General features: G+C 38.6%; 1 protein-coding gene across 16 annotated transcripts in view; it reads right to left on the reverse strand.

Moving 5' to 3' along the window:
• Window positions 1–4,073: 4,073 nt before the first annotated feature.
• LOC132892991 (membrane-associated guanylate kinase, WW and PDZ domain-containing protein 1-like) overlaps window positions 4,074–18,362 on the reverse strand; it is a 371,376-nt gene continuing 357,087 nt past the window's right edge. For 13 of the 16 annotated variants that reach the window (XM_060931644.1, XM_060931640.1, XM_060931639.1 and 10 more), the window contains 2 exons: window positions 18,114–18,252; window positions 4,074–7,081 (listed from right to left, as the gene is read on the reverse strand). In XM_060931644.1, coding sequence (XP_060787627.1) covers window positions 6,096–7,081; window positions 18,114–18,252 — 1,125 coding nt within the window. In that variant the 3' untranslated portion in view covers window positions 4,074–6,095. Of the gene's footprint in view, window positions 7,082–14,926; window positions 15,016–18,113; window positions 18,253–18,362 lie in introns of all 16 variants that reach the window. The other 3 variants (XM_060931645.1, XM_060931643.1, XR_009655496.1) reach the window with 2 other exon arrangements.

Below are 18,362 nucleotides of genomic sequence, written 5' to 3' on the forward strand. Positions count from 1 at the left end.
CATAAGTGATTGCAATTTTATGTCTGTAAACAATGAGGGTTTATATTGTTATGCAGGCTAGGTTATTGATTCCACTGGAAACTTCTTGGGCTTTTGGAAACCGGAACTGGATTTTCTCCCTGACGAGGGAGATGGCAAACCACTGGGAGATTTGATTGCTTCATTCATCACTGAGGGAACTCATCCATTCCTTCTTCACAAGTTCACCGGTATGGTAGGATTTGACACGATATCCACCTGATGTTGACTGAAAGATACTTGCTGACGTGAATCAACTCTTGGACTACACTTAAAGGATCCGACTGACAAAACTATACGAGCTGACTGACCTAAACTGTGCAGAACTACCTGGTTTCAGGTATTGGAAGCAAAGAAACCGAACTGATCTGAGTTGGAAACTGAAGTTTGTTACAGTGTTATAAAAACGCACTTATTGATGTATTTCCCCTTCACAGAGATGCCGGCTATTAAGTTGTAAACTTGACTTTTTATTTATTTATTTATATATATTTTTTTACAAGGTACCTAAATATAAGGTGTTCAACTTAAGTTAATCGCTGGGTCTGTGTTCATCCTTTCTGGCTATTACACAGCACAGCATTTACCTCCATGAACCTCGTCACTGGTCCACTACTCAGCCAACTAATCAGAGCTTACTTTTGGTCCTCCACCATTACAGGCAGGTTAGCTGGGTAACGGGTTACAAGTACACTACACACAACCTTTTATTTTGTGATTTGCTTCCATGTCTTCTGCATGAGCTGTTAAGTGCCATGTAAAATGTACTTACCAATCCAAATCTCCAGCGTGTAGTTGCCATAGTGAAAGACTCACCATTATATGATGCAAGTATACTCACACAGAGATTGGGTTGGTACACTGTAGATACTATATTATTAAATTATAATCATAAAATCACTATTCAGAAGTTATTCTAACAAAAGAATAAAGATTCTTTTTTTTTTTTTACATTTCTACTTCATTTTAGAACAGCCCAATATAAGAGTAGTTCTTGGGAAAAACTGCCTGATGTCATGTCATATCATCCTAACAATTTATCCATCTGCCCTTTCTGGGTTGCTCTAATGTCTCTGATTCAGTTGTGCTTCTACAGGTATGGCAGTAGCACTGACACATCAACTCAGTTTGTTTGTGTAGCCTTTGTAACAAACATTGTCACAAATCAGCTTTCCTGAAATCTGGATCTAGATTTATATTCCAAGATGACGTGAGGAAGGATCCTTGAATGGAACCAGACACAAAAAGGGAACCTGTCCTCATATGGATGCATACACTGCATAATATCACTACATATGAATATTATTTTGTTAGTAACCATGCCTTCCACTTCCAGAGAAGTGTTCAAGAAGCCATCACACTCAGTCTCCATGGCAACCACTCATCAAGGTCTGGTGGCCGCATCAGTATCTCATGGGAGGGTTTGGCTAATGATGAGGTCATGCTCATAGACAGCAACATGATTAACTGGGTCTCTCTCTCTCTCTCACACACACACACACACACACACACACACAGAGAGAGAGAGAAACACTTTCTAACGATCCAGATGATGCTGCAACCTGCCAACAATTTACAGTTGGTTCAGAAATTATACAGACCATTTCAGTTTTTGCACACTTCACTGTATTATATATTTTATTTTAAAATGGATTAAATTTACTTTGTCAGCAGTCTACACACAACAAAAGCAAGTGTTTGGAAATTTATGCACATTTATTGAGTACTTTGGAGAAATACCTTTGGCAGCAATTACACCTTTGAGTCTTTTTAGGCAAGTCTACAACTTTGCATGCCTGGATTTGGACAGTTTCTCCCATTCTTCCCAGCACATACTTTTAAAGCTAAACAAAACCCAAAAAATAAACACCGTTTGGTGATCAGGGCAAGTGCCCTGATAGCCAGCCCTCTCAGTTGTTTAAATTAAAAATTAAACTTTATCACAATTTATACGTTTTAAAAGTTACGATATTGCTAAAAAGTGGCTTCCCTGGGTGCAACCAGATATCCGCTTGTGATGTAGCTTCCCCACTAGTACACTGTTTACCTTAGTAACACAAAGCCATCAAATAAAGACTTCTAATTCGGGGGGAAAAAAAAAATCCCCGGGCACTGGAGCGTAGATCCCCGCTGCTCTGGATGTACGTGTGTGTGTTCGCGGCTTCAATGATTGGGCTTATTTTACACCCAAAAGCTTGACACTCGGACATGAAAAAGTACATTTAATCCATTATAAATTAAGTATATAACACAAAATGTGGAAGAACTGAAAGGGTCTGAATAATTTTAAAACCCACTGCACATGTTTAATTCAAGTGGCCCTGCTAGGATAGTGAAATGCTTATTCCTGCCCTATTTATTTCGATTGTATTACTAATATATAAAATGTTACACCTACAGAATGTATAATATCTAACATTTTACATATTAATAATAAAAAATGTTACATACTATTATACTATATATTAAACGGAAAGGGGTGTTTTACTGAGAAATACACCACTCGTATTTTTCATACATCTGGGACATGGAGAACCAAAACCGTGACATAAATCTCTGTATGCCACTCATGAGGAACTCGAATTGTTTTGATAAATTTGGGTACTGTGTTTGTTAGTGTGTCTATATACTGTAAGAAAAAGAACATCACACGTTGGCTTGAAGATACAAAGTTTATCTTCTCTTGTTGAAAAACTCGTATTTTTCATACGAATTACAGCGCCGATCTGTGTGACATATTTAAATAATACTGGCTGGCGTTGAGTGGTATATCAGATATATTCCGTTCAGCTAGCATGATACTGAACGAGTCGAAGACAAGTTCGATTTCCATCAGTGCAGCAGTGAAGTCACCTTCCAGCCGGTGTAGCGTTCATTAGTAGTGTTAACGAATGCTAATGAAGTGGTCAAGTCAGTGACCTATTAGCACAAGCTAACAACCGAGAAACTAAGATTTCTGTCTCCAGACTCTTCCACGCACGCTCGCCACAGTATTTTTCACTCATACTTAAGTATTCATCTCCCTCTGCAATTTACTTAGTTACTTTTAAAATCAACATTTTATACACAACGGAGCGACCTGGCAGCCTGCCACTAATCCCTTGCAAAATCCTTTGCCCTGTTGCTTTTTTGTTGTGTCTGGCTAAGTTTTGGCTGAGCTCAGGTCCCAGCTCTAATAGTAACACTTCACCACTGCTTGCAAATATACGTGAAGAATATCTAATGATGAAGTTTTGGTAGCCTTTCGGGTGTTCAAGACGTCTTTCTCTTTCCCGGCGAACAAAGAAATGCTTCTGCGCATGTACAGCAGAAAACTCTCTCACTGAATATTCGCATCAGCTCCGACATGTGACGTCATGTTGTCTTGACAACCATGCAATATCGTAAACCACATTCAACGCTCATTCTCCATTGGGTAGAGTGACGTAGGATAAGCGATATGCTAACAATATTAGCATGCTAACATGCTATAAAAACCAAATGAATGAAACCTGCTAGAAGGGAATAGAATGCAAGTTTTTATTCCATCGAAAAAGTGTCCTGTATGCATAATAATTCCCAATATTTCACTCCAACGATGTCACTCCCAATGTTTTTCATCTGACCAGATGCACACTGTCAAAATGGCAAACTGGTTCAAAATTAAAATTATTTTATCTTTTTTGTTGTTGTTGTTGTTTGTGTCCATATAATATAAAGAACATTACACGGTGGCGCGAAGATATGTTTATCTTCTGATGTTCATCACTCGAAGCTAAACTTCATATCTTCACGCAAATGTGTAATACCATATGCATACAGTATACACACACTTGAATAATACACCAAACAGAGACTAGGACAGAAAACCTTCAAGATCTTCTTAAACTGCACCAAATTAAAAAAGGTTCTTTATTTTTATGTCAGATCTCTAAAGCTGTATACTTTGATCTCTCACATTAAGTACTGTATTACTTAATTTCTGTATTATACAATACTTATGAGTTGCTCTATTAAATAGCGCAGTAAAACATCACAGCCATTTTAACATCTTGGATTCACATAAAAGAGATGAATTTTATGAATTTGTATGGAAAACTTTATTTGATAATAAAAATAGCATTCACAGACTTCTTTTTGATAGCTACATATACATTGCGATCCATTTGAAGGAGGAAAGAAAAAGCTTTACTGGATAGGTCAACATCTACTTGTACTTCGACTAACATTATGTATAGCTTCAGGAATCAAATAAAGCTATGGACAATGTATTATCTATATATGCATAGTGTTTCATAAAAAAGATTGGCCCATATACATGTACTGCTTTCATTTACACAGAAAAAGCACTGAAGTCCAGAGAACATTGCAGAGAGACCACAGACAGTATACGAGTGCTATACAATAAAAAGGCAGGCTATGAATCACGAGAGATAGTCGGCCCCATCTCATTCTCAAATAACACCTGATCAACCCCAAATCTTTTCCCAACCCGGGGAAAAAAAAAACAACAACAAAAAAACAAAAACAAAACAGATCTTCGGTCAGTCGTCTCTGGATTTTTGAAACATGCCTGATTTAGAGTATAAATTACACATATTATCTATGACTCACCGCCTCTGCTTGAGGAGTATAAACATACCATATCATGTTCCTCAAGATGGAGGGTTATCATAAATTCTCTTTTGTACAAGAAAAGGCAACGGTCTCATCTTTTCCACAGGTTGCTATTACTTACATACAGTAGTAAAAGTCTGTACACGCGACGGTGGCTGACAGGTTAGTGGTTCCATACAGTACTATGAAGATGGCAGCGGTGCAATTTGCTGTGTTTTCCGTCGTCATGTTTAGAGACTTCATGTCGGCTTGTCAAATCTGAAATGTTATATACACAGGCACAAAAAAATGCATTCATACAGACACGCATAGCACAGCGTTAATCATACTCCAGTGCAAAGACATGGAATGGCTCAGGTGGACAGACTGTACCACACCTACCCTTCTTCAGGACTTTCTTCTTGTTTATATTATTTCCAGGCTTGCTCTCTGAAAGGCATCTATAGACACTAAGATATCTTTACGAGGCCCTGAAAACCTACGGACGACCAAAAAAAAAAACCAAACCCCACATTGACGAGGGTCATGTCTGTCAGCTGAATCACATTTTTTGCATTTGTTGATTTTTTCCGACTGGCATCAAGGCAGACTCTGGACACAATCTTATTATTGTTCCTTCACTCACTGCTGATGAATGACAGCCAGTTTGAAACTTTTTGAATAATATGATGGATTCGATCATTTGGCTTGTTTGGTTCAAACGGGAATTATGGGTAGAGCAGCACTCTGGCCCTGTGCAGCAGTCCACAGCAATCAAGAGAGAACTTCAGTCAGATAATCTCACACAGTAGATCAAGCAACAGAATTTCATTTAGGGAGGATCTTATTAACTTCATTTATATGCCAATTAAAAAAAATAAATACGTTTTAAATATATTACTTCATTAGACAGTAGCATCATAGTTTGTATATATTTTCTTTTAAAATTTGCCTTCACATGAGATGAACACGCACATACATAAACACATGTATTCATCCATAAAATGTACAAACACCCTTGTGCTCTGGTCTGCTAAAACTGCAGTTATGAAGAATAGAGAGGACACACAGAATTAAAAAAAAAAAAAAAGTTAAATATTACTTCAAAAAATTTAAATGAAAGTTAACGGGGGGAGGGGGGGGGATGTGCTCTCTTGATTGATCGGATACCAATTTGCACAAAACCTCACTCTCTGATCAACACAACACTGTAAAGATATAAAACAAACGAACAAAGAAACAAAATGAATAAAGTAGACATAAGATTGTTCTGTTGCTGTGTTTGTGGCTGGTCTGCAGAATTTTCTTGTCCTGGGATAAAATGTGCAGACATAAAATAAGTCGACTGTGCAATCAATTAATCAATTTATCAATCAACCAATCGAAGAATCAGTCACTATATTTACCATTCGTTCAAACAATCACTCAGTCACCTCATTAGGTCTTTGCAAAACAGTGTGATTTTTTTTTTTTGAGTGTTTATGGTTATGGGTCTCCTGCGCTCAGATGCTGAGATCAGCTTGATTTTCTCTGTAAAGCCGTCTCTTGGACTGGGGAATTGAGATCGTGCTGTTGGCTTTCATGGCATTGTAGTAATCCTTCAGCCTGGGAGTGGCCGCCTCCTCAAGGTAACTGCTATTGCTGCTGCTATCCGATTCCCTCCGGTAGCGTCTCTGCGGTGTGCCATTGCTCCAAAACCTCTCCTCCCGCTCAGAGGAAGAAAGCCCATTCTTCAGGCTATTATTGGGTCTCTCTGGAGTGGAGGTGAGGTAGCCCTCTTCTTGGTAGCTCCGACTGGGTGTCTGAGGCTGCGATTTCTGCTGGGGCTGGAAATGCCTTTCCGGGGTTCCAATCTGTCGGTTGAAAATGTGATTAGAACCATGAGATACTTGTTCTGGAGAATAATCACGGTGTGTGTGTTCTGCCCTTCGGTCCATGGATTTTGCCCTACGCCGGTCAGGAGAGGAGCCATGTTTACGTATTGGGGAGCGATCCAAAGAGCCACGGCGTGTTCTTGGGCCTTTCCTTCTTTCTGGGGAGCGATGGCGGCCTCGAACCTCCCGGTCTGTGGGCTTCTTCCCGAAGCCAGCCTCTTTCCTCAGTGTCTTGAAAAGCTTGGCAATGCCACCTTCTGACTCAGATTTCTTGACTTTACGGCCAGAGTTCTTCTTCCTGTTTTCAGGGGAACGTGAAGGGGAATGCGATGGCGAGTGGACACCTCGGGTTTTAGCACGATTGTTGCTCCAGGTGTGGTTCTGAGGGTATTTGCGGTGATGGGTGTGGTCTCTGTACTTCTCCCTACCCAGATCCTTCTCTCGTTCACGCCCTCTAGCTCTCTGCCGCTGTTCCTGGGACCAGGGGTTTGTGTGGTGTTCTGATGTGTAGCTGTTCTCCAATGGGAGGTGATAACGGCCATTGGGCAGCAGCGTTCTCACTTCCGGAATATTTTGTGGCCCGGGTGGGGCAGGGTACCCGTCATTGGGCCCGTCTGCAAAGGAGCAGATGTTATATTTAAATTACTTAGACAGCAACAGTAGTAAATCATGTTTAAATCAAATGTTCAAATTCTATCAAATCTCATTTTGACAAAATAAACAAGGTCTGATCATACATGCTTAAAAGAAGATACATTTTGGCATTAGTCATTATTCTATGTTATAAGTTAATGCTAGTGTTGCCCTACAGTACCAATCAAACGTTTGGACACACCTACTCATTTATAGGCTTTTCTGTATTTTAACTATTTTCTACATTGTAGAACAATAATGAAAACATCAAAAATAAGAAAAAAAAAACATGGAATGTGTGTGAAATTATGTGGCAAACAAAAAAAGTGTTAGATATATATGTTTCATATTTTAGATTCTCCAAAGTAGCCACTGTTTACCTTGATGACGCTTTGCACACTGTGGGCATTATCTTAACCAGCTTCATGAGGTAGTCACCTGGAATGCTTTTCAATTAACAGGCATGCCTCGTCCAAAGGTAATTAGTGCAATTTCTTGCCTTCTTAATGCATTTGAGACCAAAAAAGTAAACAGTAAATAATAAAAATACAATAAATAGCCCTAATTCCACAACTGTAGTAATTCATATTATGTCAAGAACTGCTCAACTAAGTAAATAAAAATGAAATCATCATTACACTCAGACATGAAGGGTCTCTTAATTCATAAAAATAAAGAAAAAACATTTAATTAATAGGTGTGTCCACACTTTTGCCTGGTACTGTATTTCTAAAGTATTTAATGCCCTCAGTAGCACAACAGAGACAGTTAGAACTCGTGTTCCAGTAACAAAGTGATGTTATTTTTGAAAATTAAAAAAAAAATTGACAAAACACATCTTTCACAGCTCTATCAGAAATAAATAACAGAAAATTCATGCAATGTGGGAACACTGTGCAAAGCCTTCTTGTGAATCAAAAGAACACAAACTTTTTTTTTTTTCATACTCAACCTCATATATTACAGTTGTGGTCAGAAGTTTACATACAGTGACATGAATCTCATCTTGGATATGAATGTCATAGCAATATTTGGGCTTTCAGTAATTTCTTAGAACTGTTCCTTTTCTGTGGCAGAATGTACAGCATACATCTTTAATTTAAAAAAAAATCATCAAAAATTTGGTGCACAAGTTTTAATTTTCTTTGGGCTTTCTGAAATCAAACAACATGGGGTCAAAAATGTACATACACTCACTTAGATTATTAATTCAGAGGTACTGAAACTTCCAGAATGTCTTATCTTGCCAAGGTTGAGGTCTCTTAACTTCCTGTTAGTGATCGTGATTGACTACAGCTGGTAGCTTTTCTGTGCCTTCATAAAAAGGGTTTGTTTAGAGCACTCATTGGATTGACCAACACACAGTACAATAGGAAAGTCCAAGGAGCTCAGTGCAGATCTGAAAAAGAGGTTTGCAGATATACACAAGTCTGGAATGTCTCTTGGAGCCATTTCTAAACAACTGCAAATTCCGAGATCAGTTCAAACAATTGTATCCAAGTTATTGTGAGGTGTAGTCACTTTGCCAAGCCACTTTGCTTCAAGAAAACCCAAACTGTCACCTTCAGCTGAAAGGAAATTGGTTTGGATGGTTAGGAACAACTTGGGAACCACCATGGCACAACCCTGCCATGAACTGGAAGCTGATGGATCACTGTCTACAGTTCAGATCACCATGGACTAAGAGGCTGCTATCCAAAAAAAACCTCTCTGCTCCAAAATTGACACCTTCAAGCTTAAAGTTTGAAGCTGACCACACGGACAAAGAAAAAGCCTTCTGGAGGAAAGCTGTATGGTCAGATGAGACAAAGATTGAGTTGTTTGGCCACAGTGACCACCATGTACAGAGGGACACTGTACCAGCTGGTGGTGGTGGTGGTAGGATCATCATGCTCTGGGGCTGTTTTGCTGCCAGTGGAACTGGTTCATTGCACAAAGTGGATGGAATAATGAAGGAGGAGGACTACCTCAGAATTCTTCCGCATAAATCATCAGAAACTTGAACGCAACTTGGGAGTTACAACAGGACAATGAACCCAAACACGCATCAGAGCTGGTTGTGGAGGATAAAGCAGGCTAACATTAAGTTTAAAACAAGTCCTGACTTCAACCCTATTGAAAATATACGGACCGTGCTTATAAGTCGAGTCCATGTCAAGAAAAAAAAAAACAAATTTAATTGAGCTTTACCAATTCTACAATGAAGAGTCATGAAATATCCAACCAGAATTCTGCCAGAAGCTTGTTCATGGTAAACAAAAACGTTTGGTCAAGGTGAATCTTGTGAAGAGACATTTTACTAATATTATGAGGATATGTAAGAAAGACTATTATAATAAATTAGTGGAGAAAAATAAAAACAATATTAAAGGTATATGGACTGTACTAAATGGTATTGTGAGAAATGGATCCAAAACTACAAATTACCCGGCGTACTACACTAAAAATGACAAGACCATAAATAATATGGAGGATGCGGTGAATGGTTTTAACCAATTCTTTGTAAATGTGGGACCAAACTTAGCGGCAAAAATAAAGGAACCCGAGACAACACAATGTAGGGACATAGAAGATATGGGGAATAGAAACCCAAGTACAATTTTTCTAACTGCAACTGATGAGGAAGAAATTATCCAAATTGTAAGAAAATGTAAAAACAAAACCTCTACAGACTGGAATGATATAGACATGCTAACAGTAAAGACAATTATTGAGGGAATTGTGAAACCACTCACCCACATCTGCAATTTATCTTTTCAATCAGGTATATTTCCAGACAAAATGAAAATTGCAAAAGTGATACCATTGTTTAAAACCGGAGATAGACACCATTTCACAAACTACAGGCCTGTTTCTTTACTCCCCCAATTCTCCAAAATACTCGAAAAACTTTTCAGATAGACTGGACAAATTCACTGAAAAACACAACCTCCTTACAGACAGTCAATATGGATTCAGAACGGACAGATCAACATCGATGGCACTAATGGAACTAATAGAGGAAATCACAAAATGTATAGACAATAAAAAAATAGCAATTGGAGTATTTGTGGACCTAAAAAAAAAGCATTCGATACCATTGATCATAGTATATTATTAAGTAAACTAGAAAAGTATGGTGTTAGGGGAGTTGGGTGGAGCTGGCTGTCGAGCTATCTAAGAAATAGGCAACAGTTTGTGCAGATAGGTGACCATAAATCTCATTTCATGAACATTACATGCGGGGTACCACAGGGGTCAATATTAGGTCCGAAATTATTCATATTATATATTAATGACGTGTAGAATTTTGCGAGTACTGAAATTTGTTTTGTTTGCAGATGACACCAATATTTTTTGTTCCGGTGAGAATTTGCAGCAGACTTTAGAGACAATCACAACTGAAATAAATAAACTAAAACTATGGTTTGACAAAAATAAATTATCATTAAATCTAAGCAAAACAAAGATCATGTTGTTTGGGAGACACAAAATAGATTGTAATGTAGAATTGATAGACAATACTAAGATAGAAATGGTACAGGAAATTAAATTTCTTGGTGTGATTTTGGATCATAAAGTCTGCTGGAAACCTCATGTAGGATACATACGAGCAAAACTGGCAAAGTGCTCGGCAATTCTGTGGAAAACAAAACATTCTTGATTGCAAATCTTTGTATACTCTATATTACTCATTTTTGCCATATCTGACTTACTGTGTCGAAGTCTGGGGAAACACCTACAAAACCACTCTGCAGCTGATATGTACAATACAGAAAAGAGCAATAAGGACAATAAACAAAACAGGATACAGAGATCACACAAACTCACTATTCATAAAATCACACATGTTGAAATTTATGGATCTGGTCAAATTCAGAACAGCACAAATAATGTACAAAGCGAGAAATAATATATTACCAAAAAATATACAAGGAATGTTTAGTGAGAGAGAGGGGGGATATAATCTAAGGGGAGACCTAAATTTTAAAAAACCAAAGGTTCGAACAAATATGAAAAGCATGTGCGTATCGAGCTGTGGGGTGACTTTATGGAACAGACTGGAGACAGAAATAAAACAAAGTGCAAATATAAATCTGTTTAAAAGAAGGTACAAAAAATATTTTTAAACAAGTATATAGAAGAGGAAGTATGTCAATGGAGGATGATGAGGGATAAATAGAATAGAGTTGATTGTTATATTAGAACTAATTTAGTATATGGTATATATTTACTTATGGGGATAGTTTATATATTCATATTTACAGGGATAGGTATGTAGTAGATATTTATTTTTGTAATTATATATTTATATAGATATTTATGAAGTGTATATATGGTATATAGTATATATATTTTTTAAATTATATATTTATATAGATATTTGTGAAGTGTATATATGGAATGTGGTATATATTTATTTTGTAATTAAATATTTATATAGATGTTTAGGAAGTGTGTATATATATGGTGTGTAGTATATATCTATTTTTGTAATTATATAGATATTCATGAAGTGTATATATGGTATATATTTTTTTTTAGGTGTATTAATGAAGTTTGGATTTCGGGGTAGTTAAAAAGGGGTGGGAAATTAAAAAAAGTATTGTACTTCTTCCCACTCCTTTTTCGAACAATGTTGGTGTATTGTAATGTCTGAGCTCTTTATGTCTCATCTCATCTCATCATCTCTAGCCGCTTTATCCTTCTACAGGGTCGCAGGCAAGCTGGAGCCTATCCCAGCTGACTACGGGCGAAAGGCGGGGTACACCCTGGACAAGTCGCCAGGTCATCACAGGGCTGACACATAGACACAGACAACCATTCACACTCACATTCACACCTACGGTCAATTTAGAGTCACCAGTTAACCTAACCTGCATGTCTTTGGACTGTGGGGGAAACCGGAGCACCCGGAGGAAACCCACGCGGACACGGGGAGAACATGCAAACTCCACACAGAGAGGCCCTCGCCGGCCCCGGGGCTCGAACCCAGGACCTTCTTGCTGTGAGGCGACAGCGCTAACCACTACACCACCGTGCCGCCCGAGCTCTTTATGTATTTTATTTATTAATTTTTTTGTCACTTTCTCGTGTTCTTTCTTTTGTATGTACAAATAGTTACATACATTTTTTATACATGTTCGAAATAAATAAATAAATTTCAAATTCAATAAATTCAATACCCAAGTATTAGGTTGTGCTGTATGTAAATTTTTGAGCTGTATGTATAATTCTGACCCTGTGTTGATTTCAGAAAACCCAAAGAAAATTAAAACTTGTGCACCAAATTCTAGTGTTTATTTTTTAATTAAAGATGCATGCTGTGCATTCTGCCACAGAAAAAGAACAGTTCAAAGACATTACTGAAAGCCCAAATGTCGCCATGACATTCATATCCAAGATGTCGTTCATGTTACTGTATGTAAACTTCTGACCACAACTGTAGGTTGTGAATACACCGAGAAAGACATAAGCAGAGGAACGTGCAACAACTGTCATGTAAAACCTAACCCTGATAAAATCCATATTACCTACGCTTAACAATTGACACAAGCAGGTACTGCAAACATACATTATAGCAAGGCAAACATGCTTTTAATGAATATGAATACTAACTGGGTAACACTATAAAAACCGGACTTAAGTTGGCGAATAAACCCATTATAATTATATATAATTATAGCATTAATTAACACCTATCCATTGATGAATAATTCAATTACTAATTGTACTGTTAATGCTAATATTGCTATGGCTCATAAACTATGCAGCTTTGATTTATTTTCTAAATGTTTACTAAACCACAGCACATCATTCATTAAAGTGGATGTAATGCCTTTTTGTGATGCTTTAAAATGAATATACATCATTAGTAACAACCAAAATGAATTAATAAAGCAGGGGGAAAAATAATAAATTATTTGTTATTTTATCATCATCAAGCACAAAACTATTGATAAATCACGGCTTCCGGATCCTGGAAGAAAGCAGCCTTGCCTCGGGGCTAATCTCGTATGATGCCTCGCATGAAACTCCGGTTATCCGGGTCATTTCAGTTCATCTGACTCTGTTTGTTTACTCACCAAGATTGGATATCGTTGTTGGAATCTTACAAAAATCACGATGGGAAAGCGTTGCGTTTGGATGTTCAAATTCCTATACAACAGGACATTCAGTTCACGAATTTCCAAGAAAAAAAACACTAATCTAAAGCGACAGTGGGTGAGGTTTGTGCAAACGAAACAGGCAGATTTCGTGTCGCCTACTAATAATAATAAATCTGATTCATCAAGTGTTCATCACCACCAGAACGACCACGTGGAAATTACTGGAGCAAAAAAGAAACCCGTTTATTTAATAAACGGCATTTGATCTGACATTTGGACAGTTTGTCGATTCCCCCATCACCACAACACACACACACAGTGCACCAGACGCAGGATTATGAGCAACATTTACATGTTTGCGACATCCGATCTTATCATATCTGATGCACTTTAACAGAAAGAAAAATGCGTGTGCGCAATCATTAATTATTAACTGAAACATGTTAAGTGCTCTCAGATCGCAATATTGCAAGACTCAATTGGTTTTTAGTTTTGTTCAGGAAAATATGATGAACGGTAAGCACCGCATTCTGCACATCTCTATCCATCTTGCGCATGCTACAGAGGAAGACTGTCATGAACTGAGTGAACCGGCAGTTTCTCGTCTTGGGGGCTTGGAAAGAGAACCATTTACTCTGGAATATCCTTGATAATCTTCCGCCCCTTCATCCGGCATATAAGAATCCCAATCACTATCAGAATTCTCTCCAAAACGTGATTCCACATCGAGACTGGTCTAACCACTGCTGCGCACGGGAACGGAATTGATACCTGGACTGTTACACGTGTGACGTCACGCACCCCTTCGGGATCTTCCGGATGAGTCTCGGCAGATTCCATGAAAATCGGCTGATCTTATTGATTTTCCATCAATTTATGGCCTTTTGGATCAGCTACGGTTCAAAAACACATGCTCAATCAACATAATGCTTTGTACAAGGAAAAAAGTGGGGTTTAGAGGCATTACATACACTTTAGTAGTCATAGTAAAATTTTAATGCAGAATTAAGTCTCTTTTTATGAAGGTGTAATAATGTAAATTGCTACCACTACTCATCGTTATCTCTTTTGTTTTAAATATTATATAGTGAGGACTTGCTTGTAGTTTAATGCCTGGGCTCTCCATAGACGTGTGCTCAGGGCTTAAAGCTGTACTTTAGAAGAGCACAATTACCAATTTTTTTTTTCTTGAAAATGTTTCATAATCATTATTAGAGCTTCGATGATGCTTTACAAATACATGTAAACCTGCAAGCTAACGTATGGTGACAACAGGATTAGAAAAGTTGCTCTAATCCTTTTAGAAAAAAAAATGCTAATTGTTTGTCACATACAATGTCTACATTACAGTTACTGTACACTTTTAAACCTTGTGACAGATGACTCAACTACAGATACAGCAGACAACAATCTCAGGGAAGAGTGCAATGACAGACGAGCATAATCATCATCATCAAATTCAACATCATCTTCACAAGCATTATGCCGACATGCATCTGTGAGCTGAAATGCTTACTGCAACAGAATGAATCCATACTGCTTTATGGATTCCAGCAATGGGTCAGTGGTCAGCGCAGTGTATTATGGGTAAAACAACATGGTGGCAAGATGAAAGCACAGCAAAGGTGAGGTGGTGTGGCGTGGCGTGGTGAGGGGCTGGGATGGTGTAAGCAAAATCCACAGGCTTTAATGAGCATAACAGGGAGGATTCACAAATACAAATGGCGCGCTACAAACCGTGGTCTGGTTTTGGCCCATTAGGTAGAAGCAGGGCTCTCCTAGTTTATCATTCCTTAGACATGAAGCGAGATGGGGAGCCATCATCGCTGAGGCAGAGAGAGACAGAGAGCCCAGCAAAAAATGAGAAAGAGCAGAGATACACAAAGAAGAGAAGATACAGAGGAGAAATCTTTAGATCTTCAGTAAAGACAAAGAAAACAGAGAGCTGTTTAATTTTGACTTTATGAGTTACACCAGGTGTGCATGGGGACTAGGATTTGAAAAAAAAAAAAAAAAAAAATCAGGCAGTCAGATATGAAGCTTGTGGGAAGAAGAAAGATCATGTTGATTAACATACGAGTGTACTGGATGCGGCTCACTGTACATCATGTTAACTTGTTTGGCGTAAGCTGGGCTTTACACATTTGTGATTTAAATGACACATTTTACTACAAGTTGGGAAATGTTAGATTATACGTGTTTCTAGCCATGTTTACATGTCAGCAAGATGGTTGTTGTGTGTGGCCTGCAGTTGTTTGGAGCGTCACTTGTGCCTGCCGTCAGAAATTAATGCTATGGTGTTTTGAGTGATCCAATACCAGGCATGAGATTATTGTTAGAGAGTACGCCAACTGGCATTCCGATTACTGTATAGTCATTTAAAGGTCCCATGGCATGAAATTTTCACTTTGAGGTTTAACGTTAAAATGAGTTCCTCTGACCTTCTTAAGTCACCCCAGTGGCTAGAAATTTCATAATGTGTAAACCAAACTATGCCCAACATTTGAGAATGGCGCGTCAAAACGGCGCGTTGATAAGCTCTTTCCTTTACTACGTCAGCAAGGGAGATGATCCCCACGCCCCCTCTCTGGATTCCCACCCACTGTATGGATTGCCCGCCCAGTTGTAGTGAGGAGACCATAGAGGACACAACAACATGGCGTCACCTAAGCGAGCGAAACATGGAAATTGCGCTGTACATGGATGTGACAACACAGAAAAGAGTCTGTTTTTACTGCCGACGGGAGAGCCCCTGAAGACGCAGTGGCTTAATTTTATTTACTCCAATAATACGCCATCGAGTCTACCTAAGACGGTGTATGTTTGTCGGAAGCATTTTCCTGAGGAATGTTTCCACAACTTGGGACAGTACAGGGCAGGTTTTGCACATCAACTGTCACTGAAGCCTGGGTCCGTACCAAGCATCCCTGCCGCATCAGCAACAAACACCGAACAAGTAAGTGTATAACTGGTCGTTTTGCCGTGTTTTAAAATTGGTGCGTTAGCCTAGCAATGGCTACATTAGCTGTGCAGCTAACCGCTTCCTGCAGTTAGCCAGGTACTCTGCGCTACAAAACTAAAGAGCATGCAGCATGCTCTGTTAAACTGAGTTTAGTCTGGAAATTGACTGTAACTTATGAGCTTATGTTTGACTATTGCTCCGCAATGCATGTCTTCTTTTGGATAAGCGCTATGTTGCTGTAGTTGCTGCTTCTATCCTCGTTGGTTATGGAGTGCGTGTTCAAGCCTAGGGTATTATACGTTCGTAAACTACCACTCCGAACACTCTCACTCTGTTCTCTGTGTCACGTTGAGTTTACGAAAGGAGTCTGAGGGAGAACGGGGTTTTGTCTTAGCAGCGTGGCTACAGGTGCTGATAGCAGCGAGTATGTGTGCGCGCGCAGCTTGGTCAAGCCCCTCCCCCTCCCCCCATGGCCCGCCCCCACCCTCTACCCTTCCCCGCCTCCTGCTTCTCATTAGCAAAATGACGCACTGGAAAAAGCGCTGAAATGGGGCTTTCTCCCAGGAGGCTATATCTACGTGCCGAGGGTTCATTTCGAGAAAGGCTGCGGATATAACATCCGGAAACCTCCACGAGCCCGTTTAAAGCATCAACAAACCACCATGCCATGGGACCTTTAAAAAAAAATTTCTCAAACCTAATGAAAGGTCTGTTTTGTGCACCGATGTTTTGGATTTTCTAGAATATTAAATAATTTTGAATGTAAGGTCAGAGCTTTGAATTTGAAACAATACTCAAAGTGGAAAGGTTTTACGAGAAACACAGCCCATCAGTCTGTTTAATAGGTCTGGGGTAGGTTTCCCAGAAGCATTGTGGCACAAAGATCATCGTTAAATGGTAGCGCGAGCACCACAATGAACACTCTCTCTCCTAGTTAAGACGCTCTTAGCATTAAGAGGCTTTTGGGAAACCCCCCGTGTATTAAATCCCTAAATATTTTAATGTGACTTGGAAAGCAGACAGACAGGCAGACATGTTTTGGCTCTGACGTGCCATATAGTGGATGCTGCTTTTAATCCTACAGATTATGTCTGAACAGTGCTGTTCACATGCCACTGCTTCTGCACGCGCAAGTCATGCGTCAGGTATAAACTAGCCTTAAGGTAGCAGATTCAACACTTGAGTGCGGCAGCAGAAAAGCATTCCTTCTGTGCTTGGAAAACTGCAAGTTTGAATCCTGAAGATATATTGTAGTGCACAATATACAAAAATAACTGCAGGAGTGATTAAAAACAGTCCCATGCACACCTCTAATACCAGATGAACACTGTTCTCTTAAAATAGCCTAATGGTACAAACAGAACGTTTTAATAAAACTTGCACTGCAGGCAAAACACTTACAAGTGACACTTGTAAAAAATAAACTTGCAAATTCTATTTTTACGAGATAACCGAGCAAAAATTTTTCTAACAAAATTACAACTGTAAAAGAATACAAACGTACAACTGATTCTTAACTGGTTTTTGTATTTTGCATTTCAAGCATTTAGCTTTGTTTCAGCCTTAAAGTTCAGATTTCGGTCTTCCTGAAGGCTTGATTAACCGAATCAGTATTTTTGTTTATGCATAAGTAAAACCTGGTCAAGACTTCAAACTCATTAAATATTTCATCAATAAACATGTAGTGTTGGTTATTTGCAAAAGTTTATCAATCATGCTTTTGATTCCAAATTTCAGTGTGCAAAGAAAAATAAAGGAATTGAAAAAAAAAAGTTGAAGATAGTCTTATATTTAAAGAATTAATTTTAAAGAGGTAAAATAATGAGAACATTATATTCTACAAAAAAAAGTTCCATACAGGAAAGGAAATTAAAGACTAGAGAAATAGAGAACACGACATAACAGAAGTAAAAAATAAATATCTGGCAAGTTTGAGAAGTATAATCAATCATATGCACCCACCATATTCAGGCACAGAGCCATCACCTCTCTTCAAGACCAATCTTGCTCGCCGACCTCCAGTCTTGATGAGCTCGATGGCACGGGAATGTTTCATGTTCTTAGTGCTCTCTCCATTAATCTCCAAAATCTCATCTCCTACCTGAAAGCCAGAAGAGTACAAACATAAAAACATGCTTCTCTGATAGGTGAAATTCAGCTATAACTGTATGGATGTATGAAGAAGCACAAACTAGCTGTCTGTTAGCAGAG

This window comes from Neoarius graeffei, chromosome 10 (genome assembly GCF_027579695.1).
Source record: "Neoarius graeffei isolate fNeoGra1 chromosome 10, fNeoGra1.pri, whole genome shotgun sequence".
In the NCBI taxonomy this organism is placed as follows: domain Eukaryota; kingdom Metazoa; phylum Chordata; class Actinopteri; order Siluriformes; family Ariidae; genus Neoarius; species Neoarius graeffei.